Below are 27,913 nucleotides of genomic sequence, written 5' to 3'. Positions count from 1 at the left end.
TAGGCTTCCACACGCCTCTGTCCTGGACGTGATTTCTTGGTGGTTGGCTGCTCTTCTTTTTGTCTGATGGTCTACTTGGTATTTCCTAGAGTTCCCTCTTTTCCTTCCCACCAGATACTGCCAGTGCCCAGCCCCCCCCCCCCCCCGCAGCGCTTCCAAGGGATACGGTGGATTCTCATCAGTGAGCAGTGGGTTTTGACCAGGTCGGGGAACAGCTTCCCAGCAGCAGGGCAGGCGCTCCGTGGGGAGTCTGATGCTTACTGTTTTCTCCTTGGGCAGATTCTGTGTCTTTTTAAACACCTAGCATTTTGAGAAATAGGAACTCAGTGATGTTAAGTGAGTGGCAGCAGGTGCAGTATGCTGTGGGAGCACAGAGCAGGTCGCTTAACTGTCTGAGAAAGTTAGAAAAGGCTGCAGAGAGGAGCCGTCAGTTGAGCTAAACTGAATTTACCAGAAGGATACGCCTTGAAGGAGTTTCAGAGAGCTGGATTTTCAAAGATAGGGAGGTCAATTATTAAAATGCAGGAATATATGAATGACAAGTGGTTAGGTACACAGACTTTTTTTTTTTTTTTACTAAATCCCGAAACATTAGGATGAGAAAGCTCTTTCTGAATCTTGAACGAGATTAGTGTAAGTAAAAAAAAAGAAAAGAAAAAAATGTTCTGCATCACTGGACAGGTAATAAATTTGTGGATCTCTTTGTTCCCAAGAAATGATATTGGCATGAAATACTTTGTTAATTTTTATGAAGAGTTTTATTCTTTCATTCACTCAACTTACTGAAGCATCGTCTAAGTATCAAAGACAGTAACAGGTATTGTATGTACAGTAGTAAGCAAGACAGAGCCCCTGCCTGATGGGGTTATAGTCTGGTGAAAAAACAGACATTAAGCAAATACTCACTACAGACACATGTACAAACTGCGATAAATGCTATGAAAGAAAAAAAGTAGAATACTCTGGAGAAATGAAATAGGTGGCCCAGTTGAGATGAGGGGTGAAATGAACAGTGGTCAGAAGTTACTTAGGTGAAAAGCCAGTGGGAAGAGGCAGAGAGAAGAGATGTACAGAGTTCTAAGGCAAGACGGTCTGGACAAATTGAGGAGGCAGAGCCATGAAGCGGCTTAACTCAGATGCCGTAAGGAGGAAGGCCATACCGCTCCCGCGTGGCTGCTGCAGATCCTGAGCGGAGGGGCTGAAACCGACCCGGTGGCCTCTGGTGAACACTGTGGTAGTTGCCAAGGACACATCCTAGAACCTGCCTGGCCTTGCCGAGGGCTTCCTCCTCATTCTGATCAGGGAGAAAGAGATGTAACTAGTCTTGATAGGATGTGGTAAGTACAGCAAGGTCCTGAGAGCACAGAGCTCTGAGAGCCCGCCAGCCTTGCCTTGTGGGGAGTGCTGGAGATAAAGCAAGGTTTTAAAAGATGAGTGAAAGTGGAAGGCATTTCAGGAACAAGTGATACAACGAAATCAAGGTGTGAGGAGCGGCCTGATGCAGCAGTGACAGTGCGGGTGGGGAGAGTGGTCAGACGAGAAAGCTTTCTGGGGACAGGATCTGTAAGACTTGGGGACTGACTGCTGTGGAGGGGGGAGTGAACAGAGGGGCCAGCATGATACCAGGTTGATCACTAGGGGTGACTGGCTGGCGTGTGTGATGCCATTCACGGAGGCAGCACACATCAGTATGGCAGTGTGTGTGAGGGACAACTGTTGCGTCCCAGCCTGGGCAAGTTGACATGGAGAGAGCTGTGAACTGGCCACGTGGAGAGGGCTGAGGACTAGAGGGAGGAAGAGGTAAGATCAGGCCAGGACCAGGGGCTGTTCATTTCTTGTCTTTTTAATAAACTTTTTATTCTAGAATAGTTTGGGGTTTACAGAAAAGCTGTGAAGATAGTACGGAGTTAGTTCCCATAGTCATACCATTTATTTAGGTCCTGCTTTCACCTCCTTCTTGAGTTTATGCCATATTGGGATGGGTATCTTTGCACAAATATTCCCATGTACATGCACACGTGAGGCTTCATGTGGTTCAAAACCAAAGCAGTATAAAAAGACATATAGTAGAAAATCTTACTTGAACCCCTGCCTCCACCCCCACTGTTCATTCGCACCCCCTCCAGGTAACTGTCTGTTAGTCTCTTGTGTATTGATCTTTCCAGTTTTTAAAATGTAAATACAGGCAGCTAGTAAGAATGTACATTGTATGTTCCCTCCTTTTCTTATATAAAGGTACTGTGTTCTGGATGCTGTTCTGTAGCTTGCTCTTCTGCTGAACGACACACTCTGGAGCTCAGTACAGAACCGCACTGTCTGGGAAGGAGCTGCAGGCCATGTGTGGCTACTGAGCACTTGAAATCTGGCTCCTGCAGTTGAAAATCAGAATCTTAAATTTTGTTTAATTTAAATTTAGGTTTAAAGATGGAAGCATTAAACTCAACCCTGTTGTTTTAGTAGGATTACATTTCAGTTTAACCATTTAAAATACAACATCCAAATTGAGATGTGGTACAAGTGTAAATCACACACCAGATTTCAAAGACTTGGTACAAAAAAAAAGAATGTAAACTATCTTAATAATGTTTTGCAGTGTTTACATGTTGAAATAATGTTTTGATATATTAAGTATTCAAATTTTACTAATTTCTTTTTGTTTTCAAAATGTGACTCTTTGAAAATTTTAAATTACGTATGTGGTTCAAATTATACTTTTGCTGGACAACACTGATACAGAGCATCTTTTTTACAGTTGTGTGGTATTTCGTTGCATAGAGCGACATACTTTAATTAACCAGTCTACTGTTGGTGTGTACTTGAGTTGTTTCCAATCTCTTACTGTTAAAAATACAGAAATGCTTAACCTTGTCCATGCGTCACTTCGTATGTGTGCAGGGTGATCTGTGAAATGAATCCCCAGTTCTGAGGTTGCTGGATTAAAGAGTAAAAGCACTCATAATTTTGATACTGCAGTGTTGCCCTCTGTGCGTAAGAGTTGTACCTATTTGCACTCCTGCTAGCAGTCTGTGTGTGTGCACCAGTTTCCCCATATACTGCCATTTTAAACCACAGTATCTGCATGTTGGGGATATAATAGTGACTATGTTTCTTTTTGCTAATTCTGAGAGAGTTGTAAGAAGAAATCACAAATGATTTACTTAACTTCATTTTCTGTTTTTTTTTTTTAAGAAAAAACCTTTCCTATTGATGATAAAACTCATAGAATCAACATTTTAGAATGGACTCTTTTTTTTTTTTTAATGAAAATTTCAAGGAATTAACCCAGTTTTCCTAGACTACAAATTTCTATGAAGGTTGCAGCTTTCATCATGTTCAGATCTAGGAAGAGAGATTTTGTGAGGGTTCAAGTGGATAAGGATCTTTTTTTTTTTTTTTAAGAGCTGTTGCCTTCTCAGATCCCTCCAGCAGCCTAACACTACAAGGCAGAGGGCAGTCGCATGATTTTGCGTACTGTCAGCTTATCAGTTCCCTGGATGAGTGCTGAACACATTCTAACTAAATGGGCTACTTAATTGAAGAGGTCTGACAATGTAACTGGAGCTTATGAGTGGCCATAATCGTTAGAGCGTCCGTTCTGTTTACTTTATTCATAAGCTGCGGATAAAGTTTATCTTTCCACCTTCAGGATCCAGCTGCTGTCCCTCTTCTGAGACATGTGTGCCCTCTACTGTCCTCTTTGCCTTTTTTGTTTTTTTTAAATTGAAATGAAGAACTAAACATTCACCATCCAAAACCACATTGCTTCAATTTTTCCATTCATGAGAGTCTGAAAATGAGATTCTCATGAAGAGAATTCTCACTGTGTAGTGAGGGATATGGCAGGTAAGTTAATAAATTAGTGTAATATAAACTCATTTTGGCAAATCCTGGAGGCATAGAAATGTATTTTTATAGTATATATGACGATGGGCATTTTTACTATCTTTAGTATTTGATTGATTTTTCCAATATGAGCATGTTAAGCAAAGGAATAAAAGCTGAAACTGCTGACAACGATGCAGGAAGAACACTAGGACACAGGGACTCACTGGAAGGGTCATCATTGGCAGTTGGTGATACTGAGTCATTTCTGTTGTGCTTACGTTACAGAATAAATAGTCAGCTTTCTAATAGGAAGCAGCTGTGCCATAGGGATTCTTCATGTCCCTGTTTGCTTCTGTTGCTAATCTTGCTTAATTATTTTGTTTCAGGAAGGGTTTTCACTCATTGGTAGCAAGAACTGGTTGAAGATTGTAAGACGCGTGGATTGCCTGTTATTTGGAACAACGATAAAGGCAAGATGCTATGTGGCCAACTGTTTTTAAGCAACTGATCATACTCTTCTCATCTTCTGGGTGGGGGCGGGGGTGGGAGCTTCTCTTTGCAGGTGAAATGGTCCTGGGAAGAATACACATGTTTAAGAAAGGTTTGCATCATGAGCAGAACATGACACAAGGACTGCCGAGAGGCAGAGGGTAGTTAGCAGGAGGGTGTTGCAGAAGAGCCAGGGCTTTGATTGGTCTGTCAGTACCTGTCTGACAGAGCCGTGCAGCCATTCTCCATCCCCCAAGTGCAAGTTGCGAGGAGGTGAAGTTTCATCGTTTGTCTTGCTATTTAGATGATAAAAAGGTGTGTATTTTCAAGTGCTTCACTGAATGTCTCTTCTTTTTTTTCTCTTTAATATTAAAAAATAGAGTTTTATTTGCTTTCTAGCTGTATTAGACATAAAGAATAATCCTCATCAAAGAAATATGAAGATTAATCACCTGGCTTATTTTCTTTCAGAAGTAACTCTAAAAACCAGTCTATTAATACTCACTAAGTAGATAATATTGAAATTTAGGTAAAAGATCCTAATTTTTAATGGACTTATAGACTGAGAATTGAAAGAGGTCTTCCAGGGCATCTAACAGGAGAGTCTTTATTAAACCCTCCAGAGGGCCCTCAGAGAATTCAGAGGGTCCATAAGCTGCATGGATTTGCACTGACCTCGAACTGAAATTTACCATTTCCCTCGACTATGAATGCTGGCATCAGACCACAGTAATTTCAGACCTTTGCACCTGTGGAAATCACAGGTATTTTCGTATCGTTTCAGTTGTTTCAGACCTTCAGGTGTTACTCATGCTCATCACTGCCCCCAAGCTGTGGTGGCTGTTAGTCCTGCTGCTAGATCGTTTTATTGAGTACGTTAATAAGGGCATGTATACATTATTAGTTCATAAATTAGTGTTTTAATATTGTAATAAACTATTTCATTATAATTGGTTGCCTTTGTTCTCTTACGTATTTTGTATTAAAAACATGGTTCTGAGAAGGAGTCGTCTGGCTTCACCAGATTGCCAGAGGGGTCTGGAGCACATACTGAAGACATTCAGGAGCCCCGGTTTTCATTTTGCATGTGAGGAAACTGAATGCAACATAGGCCAACGGCCGCATTTGCAGCTAGCTAGCAGAAAACTGGGCCACCCACTGGTCTTCTGACTCCCAGCCCAGGACTGTGTCATGCTGAAGGAATGTGCATGTCTTTTAAAAAGTTGCACAAGGCCATGTCTGATATTTGAGTCTTAATTTTTCCTGATTATGTGTTATTATTAAAATCTTAACTAACTATAAAGAGAAAAATAAAAATCAAATAACTTGACCATTCAAAAATAATCATTATTAATATTTTGAAGTTTTTATTAGGCATGTATATTGCATCAGTTAAAGACAGTATTCAGATGCATGTGACAGAAAATCCAGGTATACTAGCCCCAAAATATAAGGGTTATTTTTTTTCCCACTAAATAAGAAATCCAGAAGCAGGCGGTTGCTGTTGTTGGCTCAGCAAGTCCCCTGGCCGAGCTCAGAGCCTCTGCGGTTCCCTGGGCCTCTCCCTCACATTTTCGGAATGGATGCTGCAGCTCTGTTACATTTCCATTCATGGGAGGCCAGCTTCATCTGTTCCTTTTATAAGGAAAGCATAAGCTTTCCTGTTAGGCCCTCCACCTCCCACAACCCCTGGAAGATGTCTGCTTGTGTCTCATGGACCGAAACAGTGTAATGTGACCATCCCAACCTGCCAGGGCCAGCAAAATGAGTGTTTGACTTTTCCAGCCTCTGATGTGGATTGGCTTCTGGCAATGAACAGTGTCTGCCATATAGATAATTCATAAATTTGGGATTGTGGTATACAGAGTGCTTTGCATCCTGCTCACATTTGGAACATCGTATGAAGTCATTTCTTAGTCTTTGAAAACATGATTTTTCATGACTACCTAGAATTTTTATTGTTTGGATGCGCCATGATTCAGTTACCTAATTCCCAGTCTTTCACTGTTGTAAAAGTGTTTTGATTTTCATATGAATTTATTTACAGGTTGCTTGAGATAGAAGTGCTAGAAGTATGAATATTTATTTTGTAAAGGTGCCCTCTAGATAAGCTGTCCCTGTTTCTGCAGCAGTAACAATATGTAAAAATGGTCACTCCAGATCCTCTCCAAGAGGGTGTTACAGTTTAAATTTAAAAACTAGTTTCCAGTTTGATAGGCAAAAATGAGCATCTTCCTTTATTTGCGTTTGGTAACTGATGAGGGTGAACATTGTGTGTGTGTTAGCCATCTGTATTCCTTCTGTGAATCACGTGTCTACTGCTGTTGCCTAATTTTCCTCCTCAGAGTCCTTAGACACTCTGTATAGAGATTGCATGTTAAATGCATGTATAGATTACGTGTTATATAGAAAAAAACGTATTTTATGTAGTTAAATAATTTTATCGATGTTGTGTACATACATCTTTCATACATAGATTTTTAAATACTTAGTTTAGGGACCTTTTGCCTATTGTGATTGTAAATGGTATTCTTTTATTTATTTATTTATTATTTTTTAATGGAGGTACTGGGGATTGAACCCAGGACCTCATGCATGCTAAGCATACACTCTCCCACTAAGCTGTACCCTACCCCTGTGAATGATATTCTTTATCCCAAAGATATTTCTAGCTGCTTATTACTGGATTTTTTTCTGAATTATTTTTAATTAGCTTTCTTATTAAACTTTTATTAGCTTTTATAATTTAATTTTTTAATTTTTAGGAAAGTAATTTTATAATCTGCAATGATAATTTATTTTCCATGGTTTATACTTTTTACTTTTCTCACCTTACTGAATTGTCTAGACTTTCCAGAACACTGTAATGGGATGGATATACAGCCATCCTTGACATCTTGCTGACTTGAACGAGAAGTAGTGTTTTGACATTAAGAATATTTCTGGCTGTTGATTGGATATTCTTTACCATGTAAGGGAGAAATTCTTTTAGTTACAGTTTATTAATACATTTATTAGAATCACATACTAAATTTTGACATTGTCAACATCATGGGTTTTTTTAATCCTTTGATTTGTTGATTTGATGTATTAATACCAAGCCAACAGGTTCTCTTTTGCTTTACCTGGGAAGGGTACACGTCTTTGGTCTTTCTTGCTTTGGATAATTTTTAGTTAACCAAGTATTATGTAACAAACATCACTGTTTAAATTGACGAAAAGAAGTGTTTTGAAATAAAACTTTCATTCCTCTAACAGAAACTTAAATTCTATGGGTAAAAAAGATTATATGTCTTTTCTCTCTGGCCGGAATAAATAGATTGTGTAAGTTCTGCCTACTTGTAAGTTGGGCTTCTTCTTTTCCAGCAATTGTAACCAAAATGCTCTTGGCTGATCGGCTGGCAGTGGACGTATAATTCCCTTTCGTTCAGAGAAGTAAACCTAAACCGCGGCCTCATCCCCAGGAACTCACTGAAGACTTTTTTCATGGTTGTGTTTGGCCTCAACCTGAGTATCACCTCTTCGTTTCAAAGCAGAGAATCAAAGAAAATGCTGAAGTCCCTTCTCTGGTTGTCCTTTTTCCGTATCCCTCCACCCCAGTTTCTGCAGCAGAGGAATTCACTACTAGTGGTGGGGGGCACTGTGTCAGGTGGGGGCCTAGTGATGATGGGACACTTCTTACAGCTCTGGGAGATGCATCTAAAACCAGCAGGGAAATGTGGCCATGTTGTGGGGCTTCTCATGTGTCCTGGCTGCCTTGCCATGTGGTGCTGACTGGGCGCCACTCTGCCATGTGCGCTTGCAACGTTAGCTCTAAAGCCTGCGGCTTAAGGTACCTGCATGGAGATGCTGTTCACCTGAGAGTCAGCATTTGGTGGGACCAGTGCTTCCCCGAAGGTGAAGCCTGATTTTTGTGTGTGTGTACACGAAGATTAGTGTGAAGAGACACGCGCTTGTCCTTAACTTTTCTTTTCCCAAGGAGTCATTGTAAAAGGGAGTTTTCTAGTAGTTGTAATAACTTTAAATTGTTTTGAAGTAGGGTAGGCACAATTTAGCATATAAGCCACCATTTAAAATATAGTAATTTTGAACTAATCTCCTTAGATGGTAGAAACTGGAGACTATATATTTGGGACAGTTCATGGCTGTTGGTATATCCTTGAAAACTTTTCATAATTAGGAGCTCTTTCTGACTTTTAATCAGGGCATAAAATAAATCTCATCAAGATTTTTAACCTGGGAGTCCTTTTTGTTAACCTGGTGGCAGGTTTTCTACTGTGGTGCACCACGACACTGAGGATATAGGATGAAAATGTAACCCATTTTCAGACTTTTCCTGGTGTACCTTGGCTTTATCTTGAGTCCACATGCATTGAAGTGGTATTTCTGTTTTCAGATGATAAGCTCAAATTCTGTCTGAGAATTTTACAGAAGCAAACATAGAGCAAGACAGCAGTTAACGCTACCAGACATATAACCTTCTCCGTCGTTTCTTGAAACTACATTCCAAAGAAACCCTAACTATCCAAACTCATTCTTATGTACACTTACATATGTATAAATACTTCTAGACAAGTGGTCTGAGATTTGTGCCCGACTTACACACTTAATAATTATGTTTCTACATACAGCTTTCCTCTAGCTATGAGGCACAATTTTTTATGTGACTGCTTCTCAAAAGATAATTATAGGACCATCATGAAAACAGCGAATGCAGAGGTACTTCGCATAGAGGTCCTCGTGTACAGTGTAAACCAGGGGGATTTGGAAACAGCTAATTAATTGTAAACAAGAAATCAGCTCGTTTTTACAGAAGAAGATTCATAGAATTACCAAAAACTAAATGTAGAGTTCTCCTCTCGGTTCTTTCCCCTTCCTCCAGGAAGGCTAGCTTTCAGGGACCCTTGATAATTTGGGGAGTACTCATCCAAGAGAAAAATGGCTAAGGAAATGAGTAGGCAGTATACAAAAGGAAAAATACAAATGACTAATACACATAATAAAAGTAGTCAACCTCACTTACAATCAAAGAAATAAAATTCTCGGATATAAATCTGTATTAGCCTGGTAGATTAAAAAAAAAATTAAGAGTAAGAATCTCCAGTGTTGGAGGGTGCTGGGAAACGGGTAGATAGACTCTTAGGAGCAAATTGGTACTTTCTTGCCCCAGGGCGGTTTGGCATTAGGTAGCAGCATACACGAATCCTTTGAGCAGGTCAGTCTGCTTTTAGGCATTAATGAACAAAAATGTATGTATAAGAGTGATATCAAAGCTTTGGGGTTTATAATAGGGAAAAAAAGAGGTTGGAAATAATTATTTCTCAGTAGGGAGCTAGTTAAAGGGAACATTCTTTAGTCATTAAAAGTAATGACGTATACTATTTTTATACTTATTGTGAAGTTAAAGATTGTGACAAAACAGCAGTGTAGTTTAAATTGTATACATGTAACACATATGGTCTATATATTTTTATATACTATATATGTATATAACCTATAATATACATATATTTATCAGTGTATGTATAGGTTCTAATAGACATATATATGAAAAATATTTCCTTTTCATATTTTTCATTGTTGGAGTGGGCAGTAATAATAGATTACTTTTACACTCAGGGAAAAAATGTAAATGAATTAAAAAATGAAGAGAAGCCAACAGAGGCCGTAAAGGGGCAATGGTGTCTCTTCTAAATGTGATGTCTCACCAGTGCTTAGCCATGCCAAGTTCTCTGTAACCTAAAGATGTGGCTTTGCCTGGTGGTGGCTTTATCTAAAAATTTAAATAGTGTAAATTGTGAACAGGAAAATCAAGAATTTTTGCTTATCGGAATTTACAGGATTTTCTTAACTGTGCTTAGAAGCATTTTCCAGTTAGCAGGGTGATTTATGTACTTAATAAATGAAAAGTGTTGTTACTATGTTAGGTTAGCATGTAAATTTCTTCACAGAAGAAATTGAAGGCAGGTACACAAGGCATGGCGCCCCTGGCTTCCGTGTCCACTGACAGCGCTGAACCGGGCAGAACAGCCGACTAGAAAGAGAGGGAGCTGCTTCCATTCAAATAATGGGCTTGTTGTTATTGTTACAATTCAGTTTTATTTTTAAACTCACAACCAAATAAATTTGATGTTGTTGCCACATTTAAAAACTTTAATTCCATCTCTCCCACATTTGCTGATTTGCCAGGGATTGTAACTCACACAGTAGATTAAAGGCAGCATATGATCTGTGTGTGTGATTTGCACAGGCGTCTGACCTCTTGACGGATTAAAGGGCACTACAGAGATACATTAGCTCTTAGCATCTGCCTGTCGCCTGATCCCCAGTTTTGGTTTTCAAATTCGCTGGCTTGTTTAATGCGGCATGTCCCTGGTTAGCTCTTATTTATACTCAGGTTTGGAAAATCTTGTTGAGCCAGGATTGTGCTCTGTTGTTTTCACTGATTTTCTACCTGAGGAATTAGACAATATGAAATCTTTGTTCCAAAGACAGAACATGGATCTTTTACTGCAATCAGTGTAGCAGCCGTCCTGGTCTTATGATGTGGGCTGTTCCATTTTTTCTCATGGCAGTTCCTTTAAGGAAATGAATTCCGTGTGAGGAACTGCTCCCAAAAGGAGGAAGAAAACTAGTTGTTGGCTTTTCTTTACCCGCATCAACAATCTGGGGTAACTGCTCCCCTGTGTGTACCTCTTTCCCTGCAAACAAAGGGAAGACCCCCAGTAAGTAAAGGTAAAGTGATACGACAAGGCTCACTGAGGATAACTTTCGACTTGTCAAACAGAACAAGAGCCGTATGTTCCGGGTGCAGTTTGGTGGAGACTCGAAGGCGCGGGCGCTGGAACACTGCTGCGGCTGCGTGCAGGCCCTGGCCCAGTACGTGCCCGTCCAGGCGCCGGACGGAGTCGGCCCGCGGCTCGGGCCGCATCCTGACCCCCTGAGGGCAGGCCCGGGCCCGAGGGAGGGCTGTGTGTGGAGCGTCCCACTGCAGCATGGGGTAAGTAGGCAAGGGTGCTGGCGGGGTGAGGCATCTGGTGGCATCATGCTCTGTGGGGGCCCAGATCACCCCATTTAGTAGGTTAAAAGATATCTAATGTTGGTTATTTTTAGGAAGTATAATTGACTTACAGTACTGGTTTCAGGTGTTTCTGTACACTACAGAATCACCACCACAATGTGTAGTCACCACCTGTCACCACACGGCTATCACGGTGTCTCTGACTACTTCCTGTGCTGTGCCCTGTTTCCTGGTGCCTTGCTTTTTGCAGGTGGAAGTCGGTGCCTCTTAGTCCTTTCACCTGGTTTGCCTGTCTCCCCCCGGCTCCGGTGCAACCACCGGTTTGTTCTCTGTATCTCTGAGTCTGTTTTATGTTTGTTTTGTTTTTTAGATTCCACATACTTCATTGTGCGTGTGTGTACCTCATTTCTGTATATATTCCGTTATGTGTGTAGACACACACACACACACCCATCTTTATCCATTCATCTGTCAGTGGACGCTTAGGTTGCTTCTGTAGTCTGGCTGCTGTAAATAATAATGCAGTGAATACAGGGTTGCATATATCTTTTTGAAATGGCGTTTTTGTTTTCTTTGGAAGAATACCCAGGAGTGGAATTGCTACATCGTATGCTAGTTGTTTTTACTTTCTCTTCAATAAGTGGCGTTGGGGAAGCTGGACCACTTTCTCATACGATATACAAAAATAAAATCAAAATGGATTTAAGACTTAAATGTAAGACGTGAAACCGTAAAACTCCTAGAAGAAAACACAGACAGTATACTTTTTGACATGGTCTTAGCAATAAGTTTGTGGGTCTGTCTGCTCAGGCAAGGGAAACAAAAGCAAAACCAAACAAATGGGATGGCATCAAACCAAAAAGCTTTTGCACGGCAAAGGAAACTGGTTACAGAACGAAAAGGCCCCCCCCGGTGAATGGGCCAAGATACTTGATGACGATATATCTGAAAAGGGGTTCATATCTAAAATATACAAAGGGCTCATATCACTTGACATCAAAACAAACAAACAGTTAAAAGGATGGGCAGAGGACCTGAGTAGCCATTTTTCTGAAGACGGCATGCAGACGGCCAACAGACACAGCTTAGCGTCACTCATCATCAGGGCAGTGCAGATCAAAGCAACGAGGTGGCACCTCACGGCTGTCAGAAGGGCCGTCATCAAGAAGACAAGGTGTGGAGGGAAGAGGACCCTTGTGCACTCTTGGTAGGAATGTAGGAGTGTTGCAGCCACTGTGGAGAACAGTGTGGAGATCCCTTGGGTCAAAGGACTTTAATGCGACAGTGTGAAGGGTTCATTGCTGCAATCTCATGTTCGGTGTTGCAGGTAACCTTTAAGAAATGACCGCTTGCTGAGTTGTGGTGTCGTATCAAAGAATTCCTGCAGTAACCTGGAGACACTCTTCAAAGAACTCTGCCTTTTCCATCTGTATTATCTATGAGCAGCCAGGTTTTCTTCATGTGCTGCAGCCAGAGCAACATGTGTCAGCAGCTTGAATGCAGAGTGGACAGGAGAGTCAGCTGGACATTAAAGAGATTTGTAAAAATGAGGACACTTTTGTGTTAGGAAATAGTTGTTCTTCAAAAAAAAAGTTTTCACTATTGACCTATATAATGGGTTTATTAATTTTTAAATGAATTAATATTTAAATTTTTTGTTTTAATTTCTAACATATAAATATCAGATGTAACTCAAACAAAAGCTGTTTTAGAGCCTCAGTAATTTATGAGAATGTCAAGGGGTCTTGTGATAAAAGTCTGAGAATCGCTGTTACAGAATTGCTCCTGGAAGCACACACTCCAGCCTGCCTTTGGCATTGTTCCTAACGACGTTAGCATGAGCATCTGCGTCCGCTCTGGGGCGAAATTCCCCAGTTTCAAGCTGGGTTTTTTATTTTCTACTTTAAGCAGTGATTTTCCAAACCCAGCTTCCGTCACTTCATCCTGTTAGTCCCCCGTCACCTGCTGGGCCAGGACAGTTCGTTTTTGCTGTTTCATCACCAGGTTTCTTGTCGTTTGTAGTTGACCTAGGGCGAACACGGATTTTACATCATTTATGATGAGATATTTTTATTTAAACAAGTGCTAGATGATTTCTTCTAGACTATGTTTATTTGCCAAATCCGATTTTAATGTTTTAGAATGCTTTTCCTTCATCTGTTTCTGTGTGGTTTTTTGTGACGATGTCTTAACACGAAAGCTGCTTGCTTACGAAACCCTAGGTCTAGTTTAAAACATTTTCGCCTCATCAGCTCCTGCTGTGTTCTCTAAGAGTCCCCTCTCTGCAAGTGAGGTGGAGTGGTTTATGACAAGGTGCTTCGTTGCCTATGATGATGTGCGCCTTAAATGGATCTCCTTTCTCTGTGGTTTCATCGACTAGTTGTTAGATTCAGGTTATAGTGCCCAGTGCATGGGGTGCCACAGGAGCCACAAAGGCCCCAGGATTTGGGAGCTGGGTTTGGAGTGCCTCATAAAGGTAATGGTGACACACCAGGCTAGAACTAGACACGGTTACCCGAGTACGAAAAGAAGAAGAGGTGTACTAGGCGGTACCAGGTACAGCCTGGGGGCTGTGAGCTGCAGTGGCCGATGAAGGCTCCAGTTCTCTGAAGAGCTGGTCGCAAGAACTGAGGTAGAAATAGCCCCACAGTGGCTGGAAACCTGCCGTGTCTGTTCCCAGTTCCGTATCGAGGGCTGCTCTGACCTTTGGTTGGGCGTTCTGAGTGGGCGAGAGCATGGTGGTGTCCACAGACGGCCGGCTTTGAAATCAGAACAGACCTAGGTTTGAACCTTGGCCTGTGAGTAGCTACCTGATGTCATGCAAGTCACTGAATGTCATCTGTGAAATGGGGAGACTGCGGTTCTGCCCGTAAAGCCCCTGGCGCGGCCCCTGGCAAACATCTAAATAACACGGGCCTTTATTACTGGGTCGCCAGTGCCGTCCCCTTTCAGGTCCGCCCTCCCCTGCAAATGAACACATGTGCATCCTGGTCAGTTCCAAGCAAGGGTCAGGGCCCCAGAGCCAGCAGGGCCGTGACAGGACGGAGTGGCTGCGGCTGCAGAGCAGAGGGCAGGGCAAGGCTCCTGCGTTGACTCCTCGGAGTGCAGGCGTGGTGAAGCGCACTGAGAACGCCTGGTCCGTCCCCCCCCCCCCCCCCCCCCCCCCCCGGTGACAGCGTGCGCCCAGGGTCCCCTGGCTGCGGCCGCGCGAACCTGGTATCGTGCTCCCGTCCCCGGACTCCAGCTCAAGGGGCGCACGCTCTGCCAAGTTCTCATCAGCTTGCTGCTCTCCTAATTCAGGTGTATCTTTTCCCCAATACCTGTCTTTTTTGGGTCTAAAACAGTTCTCTTCTTGGCAAATAGAATTCTGTGTCTTTCTATTTCAAGTTGAGTCATTTCCTGGCTCGTATTTTGTTTTTACTTCTCTTCAGCCTTGTAATTTTCCTCACTGTGGCCTAACCTGGTGCTTCTCTACCTGAGGGCTCCTAAGGCAACCCAGCCCACCCGGGGACGGGGGCAGCGCCTGTGAGCACCGGAAGGCCAGAAGCAGCAAGCCGCCGGGAGCTCACTCCTGTGCGCCTGGAACCTTCCGTGTCTGAGCATTGGGGCGGAGGACCGTCTGTCCAGGAGCCGCCCCGCCAGCCTCCGGCGCTCCTGTTGCGCTTTGCTATAGCGCAGCGTGAGCGGCACGCGGATTTGGTTGATGTCTCCCTCAGTTGTGTATAGAACGCGGTGTGAGCTGGGCTGACGCGCACCCTAGGGGAGACACCAGACACCAGAGCTGGAAGCGGCACTGGCAGCGGAGCCTGACCCCTCTAGGTGAGGGAACTGGAGACGTGGGCTTGCCTAAGGGCTCCGCGCTCATTAGCGCCCCTCCTTTCGCTCATGTTTATTTTGGTATCTTGACTGGTTTTCTCTTCTCTTTGTTCTTTCCCTCCTCTCTGCTCCCCCCCCCAAGTTTTTGATGCTTCCAGGTCTGCATTTCTGCTAATACCCACTAACTAGCAACAGCCAGCCTCCGTGTGGGACAGGACTTCTGGCAGGCAGAACTTGGCTCACGATAGACACACCTTCCCAGGAGGGCCTTGGTTCCTCCCTGTGCGACAGGACCAGCTCACACTTGGGGTGGGAACACCTGTCGGAGGATCAGCACCACGTCAGCTGCGGGCACCCAAGACGGCCAGGCCTGCAGCCCTGCAGCTAGGACGAGGGGTGGGGGAGCGGCTGTGGAAGTTGTGCTTTCAGGCAGAAGCAGCCCTCAGAGCCCTTTACGCCTCCAGGCCTCCTCCTCCACCTTGTTCACCATATCTGCCTAGAAAATAGACCGTGCTCTGCCCGAGAACCACCCCTCCTGTAACTGGTTCCTCTGATACCGCGTGGGCTCCGGGGCATCCCTGCACGTGGTGCTCGGCACGTGCACCCCTCCTGCCTCCCTCCCTGTGACCTGAAGCCCCACCTGCATTCCAGCACCTTCTGGGTTGCATTCTCATCGTCGTCTTGCTTTCTGGGTTCTTTCTGGGCTGTGGGTTCTTGAGGGCTAGACCTCTACTTTGTTCTCTGTGGCCCCTTCCCTTTATCACCCCAGTGTTTAGTATGTAGTAGCAGAAATATTGTTGAATGAAGATATCCAGGAATTTTACGAACAGAACTCATTCCCTCAGAATGTCGAAAACGAGGTTTTAAGTTTTACCAAAAACATATGGTTCATCTTGCAACTATAGGGTTTTTTTTTTCCCATTTTGCTTTTCTGCAATGAACATGTATTACTTGAGTAATAATTTTCAGGAGGTGACAAATCATGACCATCAGAAGCTCGGCACTGCCCCCCAGTACTAGCACATGGTCCTGGGCTGGGCCTCTGAGGACAGAAGTTAACACTGCGGTGCCAGCCTGTCGGACACCGACCAGGTACAGGGCAGGCGCCTCTGATTTAAATTCTGTCTGTACCTTGACTGTGGTAAGTCCAGTAACAGCCAAGCTTAAAGTAGGATATATTACACCGATGATGATTTTCCCAGCTTTACCAATTTTTTCTTACTGTGAACATGAGTGCCTGTGTCTCCATGCCTGTAATGTGTACGATCATGTTCAGCCAGTCTCCTGATTCGGTTGTTTCACTGCAGTCACACGGGCACCCGGAGCAGCAGCAGGGGGCACCGGCCGGCTCGAGCACTCCAGGAGGAAGGACCTCGCTCACCTGGTTGGCTCAGGTAAGGCCTGTTTCCATGTTCAGTTTTATCAGGAAAAACAGTGATTCTAAAGAATCTGTATCCCTGTGTCCGCTCCTTTGTTCTGGAGCAGTGACTTCCAGTGTTCCCTAGAAGGCGGTTAGAGATGGACAGGCACTTGGCTACCCTCGTGTGGGCTGCGGTGGCACACGCTGGAGCGCCGGTCTCCCGAGGAAGTGAAAGAGAAAGAGTGGTCTGCAGCGTCGGCCTCTAAGTGTGAGAGAAGGAATTTATTCACCACTTTCCCAGAAAGAGGAATAAAGGGAAGAGTTTCTATTTACTTTTGGAAATGAAATTTGGGAACTAGCCTAAGACAAGTATCAATTTGAATTTGGAGCCGGATCACTGCCTAGGCACATAGTCAGTGGGAGGCTCTCAGCTAAGGCTGTGGGCAGACCCGAGAGGATTCAGCTCTGTCGCTGCAGACCCGGTTTCAGGCATGCCCCCCCGCCCCCTGCAGCCCGCCGTTTCCAGAGAATCCTGCAAAACTGTCCACTCAGGCTCAGGGTGCCGAGGCCTGCCCTGCCGGGAGCGCCTCCACGGTGGCCTCCCCCTCACTGTGTTCCCTGCAGACTCACAGTAGTTTATGCTTTCCACAGAACTCTGTGGAATTCCTCAGTATTCAAGGATGAATTGCCTTTTAAATTACCTACTAAACTGTGCCAACAGTGGTGTAATTAAGAAAGGAAATATGGGTGTTTTCTTCTGGCTCACCACTCACTCAAAATAAATGGACAATCATAGATTAAAACCTTGAGAGGTAAGAAGACTAAGAATTCATGTCCGTTTCTTTAATAACTCAGCAACTATGACAGAAAAAATTTTAAAGCCTCCTTGTCCAGCAGCAGGGCAGACTTCATAGTGCCCAGTCCTTAGCTTCGTATCTGCACTGGGGTTAGAGGTTAACTGAATCAGAGTGGCTCAGCCACAAACAACATGAGCAAGGCAGGGTGTGATGTCCTTATTCAGGAAGTGTCCGTTGCTATAAAAGGTATACCTTAGCCCAGCTTACTAACATCCTACAGAATCATGGATCAACAAGAAAAAGCACCAGGCTAGGAGCTCAAGTCATTCTATGAATATAAATTGGTAAACCTCTGAAAGCAATTTAGCAATACAGATAAAATTTAATGTTGTATCTTATTACCTATAATTCCATTTCATCTGCACAAATACACATATAAGGATGTCTTCCCGTGTTCTTTATAGGAACAAAATTGGAAACAACCTAATTGTTCACTTGATTGGATGCTGAGTGGTTAAAGAGCGCTGTGACCACAGTAGGATAAACATGCAGCCAGTAAAAGTGACACGTCTCCACCTGTTGACATGGAAAGATGCTCATAGTACATTAAGTTTTCAAAAGGCTACAAAGCATGTATGCTTTGATTTCCGTAGTAAACACACACACACAAAGTAAGTTTGGCAGGAAATCCACTAACACGGTAACTTTGGCTCTCACTGGGGAACAGGGCTCAATTTCACTTCATTTTCCTCTTTCTACCTTTAGATAGAGTCTGAAAAGCTGGCTTGAGTTTAGAAAAGTCAGTTCTATTCTATTCTATTGTAGATCCCAGAGAAAGGTCAGTTGTATACACACACACCAAACCGTGCCGTCCACAGGAAGGTTAGAAAACCGCCCACCTGACAGTTACTGGGAAGGCTGGACAGGATGACTGGAGTCACAGCCCCACACAAGGTGGGCCACACAGCCGGAGGCCGCCTCCCTCACGGCAGACTGTGGGCCCGGTGCCGCAGTATCTTCCAAAGTGCCAGGCGCAGTCGGACTTCTGTTTGGACTCCCCTAATATTTAAATACTGGACTTTAAAATACTACTGGTTACCAGAGCAGACAGACAGATGGCAAAGAAGCTTGTGAAAAATGCTATTATGTGACTTCATTTATATGACACGCTGGAAAAGGCAAAACAATAAAATGTGGAGAACAGATCATGGCTGCCAGGGGTTGAGGGTTCAACAACAGGAGCACGCAGCACGAGGGGATTTCCGGGGGATGATGGAAATGTTCTGTCTCGACTGTGGTGGTGATTCTGTGCCTCTGTGTGTCACACCTCACGGACAGGACCAGAACAAGGCCTGGTGAGCGAGTCATGTCCTTGGGATGGTCAGTTTGTGACTCTCTTTATTACATTCAGAGCCCAGTTTCCATGTGGTAAACTGCTCACATCCCTTCCCCCACCTATGAGGTGGGAAAGCGGACTGAGAGAGGGGAGTTCATTCACTTGATAGGCTTATCAATCACAGACTTTCCAGCACCGCATTCTTCATTAAAGCAGGATCTTAACCGTGCAAATTATTTCACTAACATACTTGTATCCTTAAGTATTTCAAATCTTTCTCACTTCCTGGATGTACCTAGAAACATCATGTAGCGGGACTCTGAAAAGCCAGCACTAATTTCGGTGTCTGTTTCTTCCTTCTGTCTCCCGCTGTTCGGGCTGTTCGGGCTTCCTCCTGTACCTCTGATGACCAACTCTTCTGCAATCCCCACAGTCGCTGCTGGCGTCAGAGGAGCCGGCGCTCGGTTGTGCGCTGTCTGCATGGAATGCAGAAGAGTTGGGCCCCTTTCTCCGCTTGTGCCTCTTGGATCAGAACTTCCCAGCATTTGTGGAAGAGGTGGAAAAGGAACTAAAAAAGCTGATGGGCTGAGGAACTAACGTTCTGTGTACATACGGGACTGAGGAACTTGAGAGCATTGGAAAAATGCTTCCTCCTAAGGTTAAAGAAGATACCAGAATAAAGAGAATTATTCCAACACCTTTTATCAATGGTTTATTTTTAAAAACAGGTGAATCCACTTTATTATACATCATTGCACTTCAACAATTACACAGAACACAGTACATGCATCTACCGTTACGTACCGCGTGTGAGCACCCTGCCGGGTGAGAAAATCTACACTCAGCCGTTAAATTAATGAAAAAAATACAGTGTCAACTCCAAAGTGTAACTAGTTGCATAGAATACCATGCTATATAACATTTCAAGGTCATTGAAAACAGAAGGTAAATTATAAAAGTTTGCCTTAATTGAATGTACAGTAAGATTCAACACATCAGTGCAAAAGGATTTAGGAATTTACATGATTTAACAAAAGAAAAAAAATCACTTAAAAAGCAATCATACATATATATTGCAATTCATTATATCCATTCAGTGGACTGTTCCAGCTTATCAAAGTCATAGGTTAAGCCCTTAAAATTAGATTTCAGTTTATATTACTCATCTCTACGTACCAGAACTGCACAATTTCCTCATCTGACAACATACAATAAGGAATGAGTATCAGCAGCTTAAAAATGAAACAAGCATCATTTTATTTTGGATTTCTCCCATCCCAAAAATATAAATATATATATATATATATTTATATACTGTATATATCTGTAGGTTTTGCTGTACTTTACAAAAATGTATCACTAGATGGCAGCAGTGCATTTTAGAGCTTTGCCAATTGAACAGCTGCATTAAGTAAAAAATGGCGCATGCATGATCTGATGATCCTCAGAGGAACTTTTCACTTCTATTTAAATATTTTAACAAAGGGGGAAAAAAAGCAACATTCACAGCACATCAAGCCCAAAATAGTTTACACCTTCTACACCGAAGCATTGTTTAAAATGTACCTGGCTAGGTCACCCTTACAGGAGAGGCTAAATAAGGCATGCTTTAGACAGTCGTCATGGTGCTGCTCACTTGAAAGGGGAAAGAACCAAAGAGTGGTCCAAGCAGAAAATTTAGCAGGTCATGTTGCCACCAATTTCAGGAACCTAAAGACCTGAAAAGAAATAGTACTTAGAAATTAAAAGAGAAAATGCAGTGCCATTTTAAGACTCTGCCAAGTACCACATAAAACCAAAGCCCTGGTTCAAACAGCATGCTCAGGGATGTGGTGTGAAATTCTGATCTCCATGTGCCTGACCAGAAGGTGCTCTGGCCCGGCGCTGCCTGGCCACCATCTTGCTTTGCCCTCAGAAGTAAAGTGGGACCAAGTGGTCTCTGGGGACAATCCACCTAAGAAGGTGACAATTTAATTTTTACCTCTTTTTAAAGATACGTTAGAACTGGTACAAAATATTTATTTTGAAACATACATATTCTGAAATCGCATTTATATAAATAAGTGAAACTCAGCTGAAAATGTTCCTTTCCAGCTGCTACAACTGGACAGACAGAACTCGTTCCATCATTATCAGCTGCTCTGAAATGAACTAAAAGATCTCACAACGTAACACCAACTATCAAAGAATTTGTAACAAGGTCAACAGGGCACATTCATTTGAATATAATTTTTAAAACTTCTAAAGGCCATACTTACATTACGAGCAGTACTTAGTTTGTGTTTCTCTGGCGCAAGTTTTTATCTTTGTGATTGTTGGTAGAGTTGGTTTTCCTTTGGAGGAAGAATTGTATTACGAGAGTGAAACTCAAGGGCAGCAGCAGCTTTTGAAAGTACAACCCACGGAAATACAGCGACTCTCACTTACTGCCACCCCTGGTGTAGTCAGCAACTCTACTGCACAAGATTTACGCGTAAAACTATTCCCGCTGTGAAGTGCCTGCGCACCTGAAACCAGCAGGCCCTTCTGACTCCCAAGGCAGATGATACACAGGTAGCTTGACTATAAAGGTGAGACAGTAGTTTCTCTACTAACCACCACTGTCGAATGATGATGAATTGTATACAGACAGTGCTGTGCCCTCTGGCATTTAACTAATGTGGGCACTGTTTGCTTGCCTCTGACTCCTTAGTCCCGAGCTCTCAGATTCTGCTAATCTTGGATTGATTCAAACTTTGCAGTCTCGGATACATGCGATTGTTAACGGAGCCAGTTTATCCAGCTTGGTATTAACTTTAACAAAACCTGAAGTCTCAAATATACTGGTCGTATCCCCAATTTAAGCAATATGGGATGTGCAAAATTTTAAACTTTTTTTTTGCATGGTATTCCACTTTATATTGCTGCTGAAAACAAAACTGTACAGCCTGTCCTGGGAATCAAATGGCCGTCAGTCAGCTCCATGTTTGGCTACAAAGTCTACGCTGCAGCATTCATTTCCACTGTCCTCCCCTACAATCTCAGCTCCTCCCTTTGATTAAACTGCAAATACAAAATAACTCTACTCAATCAACATCCAATAAAGTACTTACATTGGCCCAGCTGGTTCATCGTCTACACAGGTGTTCAGTTTTTTAATAATCCATTGAGAGACAGGAGGAGAAAGGAGAAAACTGTGAGACTCTGCATAAGGATTAATAGAAGAGCATACAGCAAGTGGCAAACATGGCTACTCATAGCATTTATTCAAGGCCATTCCGTCTGGAGGTGCAAAACACTCATGGAGTTATTTCTAGGTTCAAGTTTTTAATGGCAGGTATGTTGTTTCAATGGTTTTAGTTAACACTTTGAATGCTTGTCATGAAAAACTGCAACTGTAGCGGACAGATCGGCTGCAACGTCATTATACTCATCCTGTCCCCAAGTTCCAGTGGTTCACTCTTAAATAGATGAGAAGACAAACCAACATTTCAGTTGTAAAATCCTGCTGTTTGTTTTCTTGTGGTGAATGCATGCAGTTTTGGCTCAGCCCTGCAGTGTAGATGGATGTGTATGTTCTATACATTTAGCTACACATCCTCACTTCCCCAAAGGACACTGTTCTTGCTGTTTTGTAATGTTTAGGAGAGTCTTTCGTCTGGAGAATGAGACAGAGGAAGCCACAATAGTTCAACCTAATGCTGGGTCAGCCAGGCTGGGCTACACCAGCCACAAGTGTACACATACCAGAGGATGTTCTGGGACAGACTGGGGAAAGCTGAACAGTGGTGTCATCCCTCCAGAAAAGACTTCAGACAGAAAGACAGGCTCACTCTTGGGCCTTGGCCAAAACCAGAACCCAAACCCTGATGAGCCACAAGTTCTCTCTCTTTTTTTTTAATCAAAAAGCTTATGTTATCTGAGTTTAGGTGCCTTCTTAAATTGATTATTTTATGATTCTGATTTGTAAGTTTTTCTTTCCTGTTTCAACTAAGGGCAACTTGGTCCCCTTTAATCAGGGGATTAAATTTAATATATATATATTTAGAATGTTGGGTTTTTTAAGAGCCCACAAAAGGGAGGGAACAAGTAAGTGCTCTTAGTTCCTTTTTATTTTATGGAAGTCAGGTGGACTAAATGATTCAGAACGGTTTGATTTTACTGAAGGCTTCTAGAAAAACTCTCAGCAGGATTCCACAAGGGGCTTGGTGCACATGAAGCAGTCATGGAGATCACAGCCTCGTGTAGGCATCCGCGGGGCACGCGTCAGGAGTAATGTCTGTCAGAGGGAGACATTGCTCCACCTGTTCCTTCGAGGCAACGGAGAGGCAAAGCCACCACCAGCACACACAAGTGACTGGAGCAAAATAAGATTTCAAAAACAAAAACAAAACAAAAACAAACTAACCACGAACCAACGACTTCTCAGCCAAAACAACAGGCTAGCGACACACCAGTGTCCACAGGATTCTACTACCAACGACAGTGCACTGTCACACAGCACAGAGGGCAAGCTAGGACTCGGGGACACCCACGACACCTGTGCGCTGTGCACACAGTGCAGGTACACGAGGACATCGGGCACCGAGACACACGAGCCCAGCCTGCATCGTCCCTCACCGCAACACCCTAATGCTCTCAGCGTCCCAGCCAAGCCAGCTCAGCTACATGCTAGCAACTAAGCACTTCAGGGACTTAAAGGAAAACACACAGGAGCAAACTAGAATATTTTTAGTGCTCCGAAAATACAAAATTCTAAAACAAGATAGTAGATTCAAGAATATCATCAATCTACTCCCAACTTGATGAGAAAAAGCAGGGGAGGGGGAATCGCAATAGCCAAGCTAATCTTTTCAAAGCTTAACGCGGTCAGCACCAACCCAAGCACTTGGCACCGCGAGCTTTCCTTTCTTCGGTAGTGGGGGGACATGTACGCCCTGGCGCCTGGCGGGTCACATCATCTTCCAGCCCAAAGAGCCAGTAACGTGCAAAGGGCTATACGTGAGGGTCTGAGCGACACTGGCCCTGGTGTAGCTGCCATGCCTGCAGGTGGGAGCGGCTGCTCTTCACGCTGGGGTCTGCACCCCAAGAGCCACAAGCCCCTTCCTCTCTCTCCCCAAATCCATTTTCACATTTACAAGGAACAAAGAAAAGAGCCTGGCGTTTCCCACTCTCCTGGCCTGCATCGCCATCTGCATCAGCACTCTCCCTTTACGGGTCAAACAAAAAACAACTTGACCTCCAACGGGGAAATCAGGAGAGAGAGAGAGAACAGAACTACAGAAAAAAGGTACGAAAATCAAAGTAAATGAGGATTAAACAGCAAACTGAAATCCAAATTAGTTGTGAAAGTGAATGAAGTAAACTTGAAGAAAAGTGTTAACATTATGAACTGTGCATCGTATAGACTGAAGCGGAGATTAAACAAACTCCAAAAGCATGCATATCGCTCACTTACCACCATGTTTTAAGGGTTTGATGCAATTGAGGGGGAAAAAAAAGAAGTCATAGTAACCGACAGGTATCAACATACTCCCAAACCCTCAGGCCACAAGACAGCCACTTAAACGATGACTGTTCTCTCCACTGGGTATTGCTCACAGCCACTGGCTCGGTGAGAGGAAGAGGGCTGGGGGAGAGTGGGGACAAGATGCTCTGGAATCTGTCTATGAGTGAAGTTCCTGGTGGAGCTGCTGCACACCCTGATCCACCTGAATGTTTGTCTTCCCAACCGAAGGCACTAGCGCCCTCACTCCACTGAGCTGCCTCAGACTCTGGAAGGGCGCTCTGCGATGCCTTTAAGTAACAGGATACCTGATACAATACCACCTCCAAAGAGATGGCTTTGAAGTCAAAATGAGTTGTCTGGTCAAAGCTCCTCCTTCTCTGCCTTATCCTACTTAGGGTGGGGTTTTATGGTTTCTAAACCCACTTAAATTTTGCCTGATCTCAGCAGAGAAGCAGTAAACCCAAAAGAGATTAGCAGTTACTTCCTATTACCTTCCTTGTTTGGTCCTACTGTATTTTCTTCATAAGGTAACTTGTTACTGACGCAGAATGACCCCTGGTTAAGAAACAACAAATGTGTGTTTTGCTTGTCATTTTAAAAAGTCACATTTCTTTCCCAACATTCCTAGCCTGTTGTAAAGCTTCATCTACTACCGATGTGTTGACCAGCTAATCGGTTTTGGACTATTGAGAATAGCTCTTAATTCTAAAGCGTCTAAATCAGGCTGGAAACATCAGAGCTACTAAGAATGGTTCCCACAAAACCTCAGATGCTTCTCCACCAGCAACTTGAAGAGTCCCCTTACTTGCTCTCAGAAGTTACTCCCCTAGCACGAAGGCAGAAAGCTCTTTGATGCCACTGCTTCTTTTCTTAAATCAGCGCCTGTTGTTTTCATTCAGGGTCACTAAAATGTACAGAACTGAAGGCCCCAGCAACTCAGCAGGTTTACGCCCCATCTCCCCGGGGGCTCAGTCAGCAGGGAACCAACACTGACGGTGTGCTCCAAGCATTACGTCCGGCAGTGAGATGGACGGGAAGGCTAGAGGGATCTGAATCTTGGTCTTTTTAGAGAATTACCTATCTAACATTTTCAGTGTATGCAGTCAGGAGGTGAGTAAAGTGAAAAAACAAAAAAAAAGTGAAGCCCTTACTTGGCTCCTGTTACTGAAAACACTGAAGGTAAAAGGTGTTATGCAGATGACCTGCCTACAAGACAACTCCCCGGGGCACGATCCTCAGAGACCGGAACAGAGGCCTAAACGGTCTGGATGTGAATTTCACTGACAAGATGTCCTGAGTATAGGCCGGGAGACAAAAAAGTCAAGGGCCTTTTTTTTAAATCCTGGAAGCAGCTAGCCCTTAACCCTAAGTACCATCTGTGTGAGAAAGCTACAGCAGTACGTGCTTTGCCAGTAGAACACGCTCAGGCTGAATCACACTGTTTCCGTTCGTACGTTCTGATACCTTTGCACTGTCCCCGTAGGGCTTTGTTGGAGTAAGGGGCTGAGTTACCAGAAACTCACAGGGTGCCTGAACATGAACACGGTGGGTTTTATGTGCAACTTTTTCATTAAAAAAAGTTCAAGGATTCAGAAATAAATCACTGGTGTATCTTGATAACAGAATACTCATTTGGCAGAGAAAAAGCATGTCAGACCCATAAAACCACTAGTTTTCACAGTGGTATAAAGAAATCAACACAGAGCCATAAATGGTTATCTGACAGATAAAAATCATCACCTCTAAAGCTCCAAACTTGCATCAGATACAATGTGCTGCTTCGTCCATTCCAAAAAGGAGAGTACACGTTACACCTGTGTGTAAACCTGGGGACGGGCACGTGGGAGGAAAGCCTGTGAGGTGAGTCTGCTCCTAGGGGGCCTGCGCAGGCGCTGAAGGGAAACTGGCTAAAGGAAAAAAAAGACGCTGCATAAGGAAAACTCACAGAAGAACAATCAACTTTTTAAAAAGTTACTTCCAGGAGAGGAGAAGCAAAAAGGGCAGGTTGGAGCGGGGCACAGGAGTCCAGAAGAGTCTGAGAGAAGGAGGTGGAGAGACAAAGGAGCAAACTATGGGATGGACTGCTCGAGCAGGAGCAGGGATGTGGTGAAGAGTGGCTCCTGGACCATGCTGGCTGTCAGGAGGGGCGGAGAGAAGGCAGACACTGCAGTGACTCCAGCATCCCCGGTCGGTCACCTCGATTCAACAACAACAGCAAAGTGGAAGCTGCCTGCAGTACAGTATTCTTCTAAGACACTAAAGCATGGAGGCTCTACTTCGCACTTACCCTGCAGTCATCTCTTTTACGTAGGATTCATTCACTGTCTATGATAATTTAGCTCAAAAGAGGTATTTTTCCTCCAGGAAGCTGTTCAGATTTGCTGGCCACAGATGTCTCCTGTAACAAACTGGTCTCCATTTGTGTTCAACAGCCTTGGGATTCTTGAAAAAAAAAGACAGCTGCTTCCCGGGGCAGGTGCCTGCGCTTGCCAGACAGAACCAATACTAACCAGACCTAACTTGATGGCATTCCACATACACTGGGATAGCAGCCTGGTCAATGAAGAAGCTTCTACAAAGACCGAAACCTCCAACAGGGACAGGCTAAGCCAGTGGGTCACTCTGCCAAGAGAGGGACAGGCAGCCTTGTCTTAAAATAAATCAGGTTTTGAAGCGCATCCGACCTTTTCCTGACTTTTTGCATCTCAACCTTTCCAAAGGGAAAGCTAAGAAAGGTGGTATTTAGCAAAGCAAAAGCATTCAGAGGGGATGGAAAAGCTCTTTTCAGAAGTGAGGCATAACTGCTCCTAAAAAACATACACAGGAAACACTGACAGGCAACTCTTCTCCTTTACTCTCAGATCTAAACATAGGTCCTCTGCCTTGGGAACCAATTTGTAGCAGGAAAGAGAAATTTAGAGAAAAAAATGTTATGCATATAGTGGAAATCTTAAGAAAGCAGTTTCGCTCCATAGGATAGCAGTTCTGTGGACCGAGGAGGAGGAAAGTAAGAATCCCAGGATGCGCTCACGTTTCAGGGAATGAGCCCACTTATCTACAAAGGCCCACCTGCTTCCAGCTGACGTCCATCCCATTCCTGTCTAGTTCATTGCTGACCTGCACATTTGGATGGAAATCCACCAGGTCTCCCCAAATACATCGTTCGTTTCAACAAAAAACCTTTTCACCAGCCTCACTACAGCACTCCCTCTACCTAGTACAGACAAAAGATTTAGGAGCGGCTGAAGGAAAGGAAAAGAAGGGGAAGTGACTGCTGCTCTCAAACACGTCCTTCCGGAGAATCTGAAGCCACCGTCACGGCTTCCGGGCTGCACCCTTTCTGCGGGAGCACCAGACCTCCCTTAGCGTTCTCCACGGACACACACAGCTGGCGCTGCCATCCTGCTGGCCAGCCACAGGCACACAGGCAGCTCACTGGGGCAGGGCCCGGCACCACAGTGCACAACACAGGCCCAGGACGGTCAGACTGGAGCTGGCATCCTCCCATCTCCCAAGATTGGCCTCCACGGAGCTTAGGTGCACACCCTTCTAGACCAGTCAGTGACAGGCAAGTGGCCGTAATGGTCAGCTGACCAATTAACTTGTTTTTGCTGATGACGTCCTAAGGCGGGAGGTGGGGAGTGGGGCCCGGTTAGGGATCTGAAGGACTACTGACGCAGGGCTCCATTAGTAGCTTCCCCAGTTGCAATCACAGGGTTAGAAACGGGCCATCCGTAACAAAAACACAGAAAACTTCCAGGACCTCTTCTAACTCTTAAGC

The 27,913-nt window shown here is 44.0% G+C and overlaps 2 protein-coding genes across 3 annotated transcripts in view; one reads left to right on the top strand and one right to left on the bottom strand.

Moving 5' to 3' along the window:
- The window catches only part of REC114 (REC114 meiotic recombination protein), a 56,762-nt gene extending 37,499 nt beyond the window's left edge, over positions 1-19,263 (top strand). The window contains exons 3-6 of the mRNA XM_010955368.3: positions 4,212-4,295; positions 11,102-11,314; positions 16,459-16,545; positions 19,078-19,263. Coding sequence (XP_010953670.1) covers positions 4,212-4,295; positions 11,102-11,314; positions 16,459-16,545; positions 19,078-19,233 — 540 coding nt within the window. The 3' untranslated portion in view covers positions 19,234-19,263. The remainder of the gene's footprint in view (positions 1-4,211; positions 4,296-11,101; positions 11,315-16,458; positions 16,546-19,077) is intronic.
- Positions 19,264-19,339: 76 nt separating this feature from the next.
- NPTN (neuroplastin) overlaps positions 19,340-27,913 on the bottom strand; it is a 32,646-nt gene continuing 24,072 nt past the window's right edge. For both annotated transcript variants that reach the window (XR_012502744.1, XM_010955367.3), the window contains 3 exons: positions 21,737-21,758; positions 20,903-20,977; positions 19,340-20,362 (listed from right to left, as the gene is read on the bottom strand). Coding sequence is in view for 1 of the 2 variants with exons in the window: in XM_010955367.3 (XP_010953669.2) it covers positions 20,917-20,977; positions 21,737-21,758 (83 nt within the window). In the remaining variant the exon portion in view is untranslated. The remainder of the gene's footprint in view (positions 20,363-20,902; positions 20,978-21,736; positions 21,759-27,913) is intronic.

The sequence above is a fragment of the Camelus bactrianus genome, chromosome 27 (assembly GCF_048773025.1).
Source record: "Camelus bactrianus isolate YW-2024 breed Bactrian camel chromosome 27, ASM4877302v1, whole genome shotgun sequence".
Lineage (NCBI taxonomy): Eukaryota > Metazoa > Chordata > Mammalia > Artiodactyla > Camelidae > Camelus > Camelus bactrianus.
Note: the sequence above shows the minus strand (reverse complement) of the source record. Positions and strands in the feature narration are given on the sequence as shown.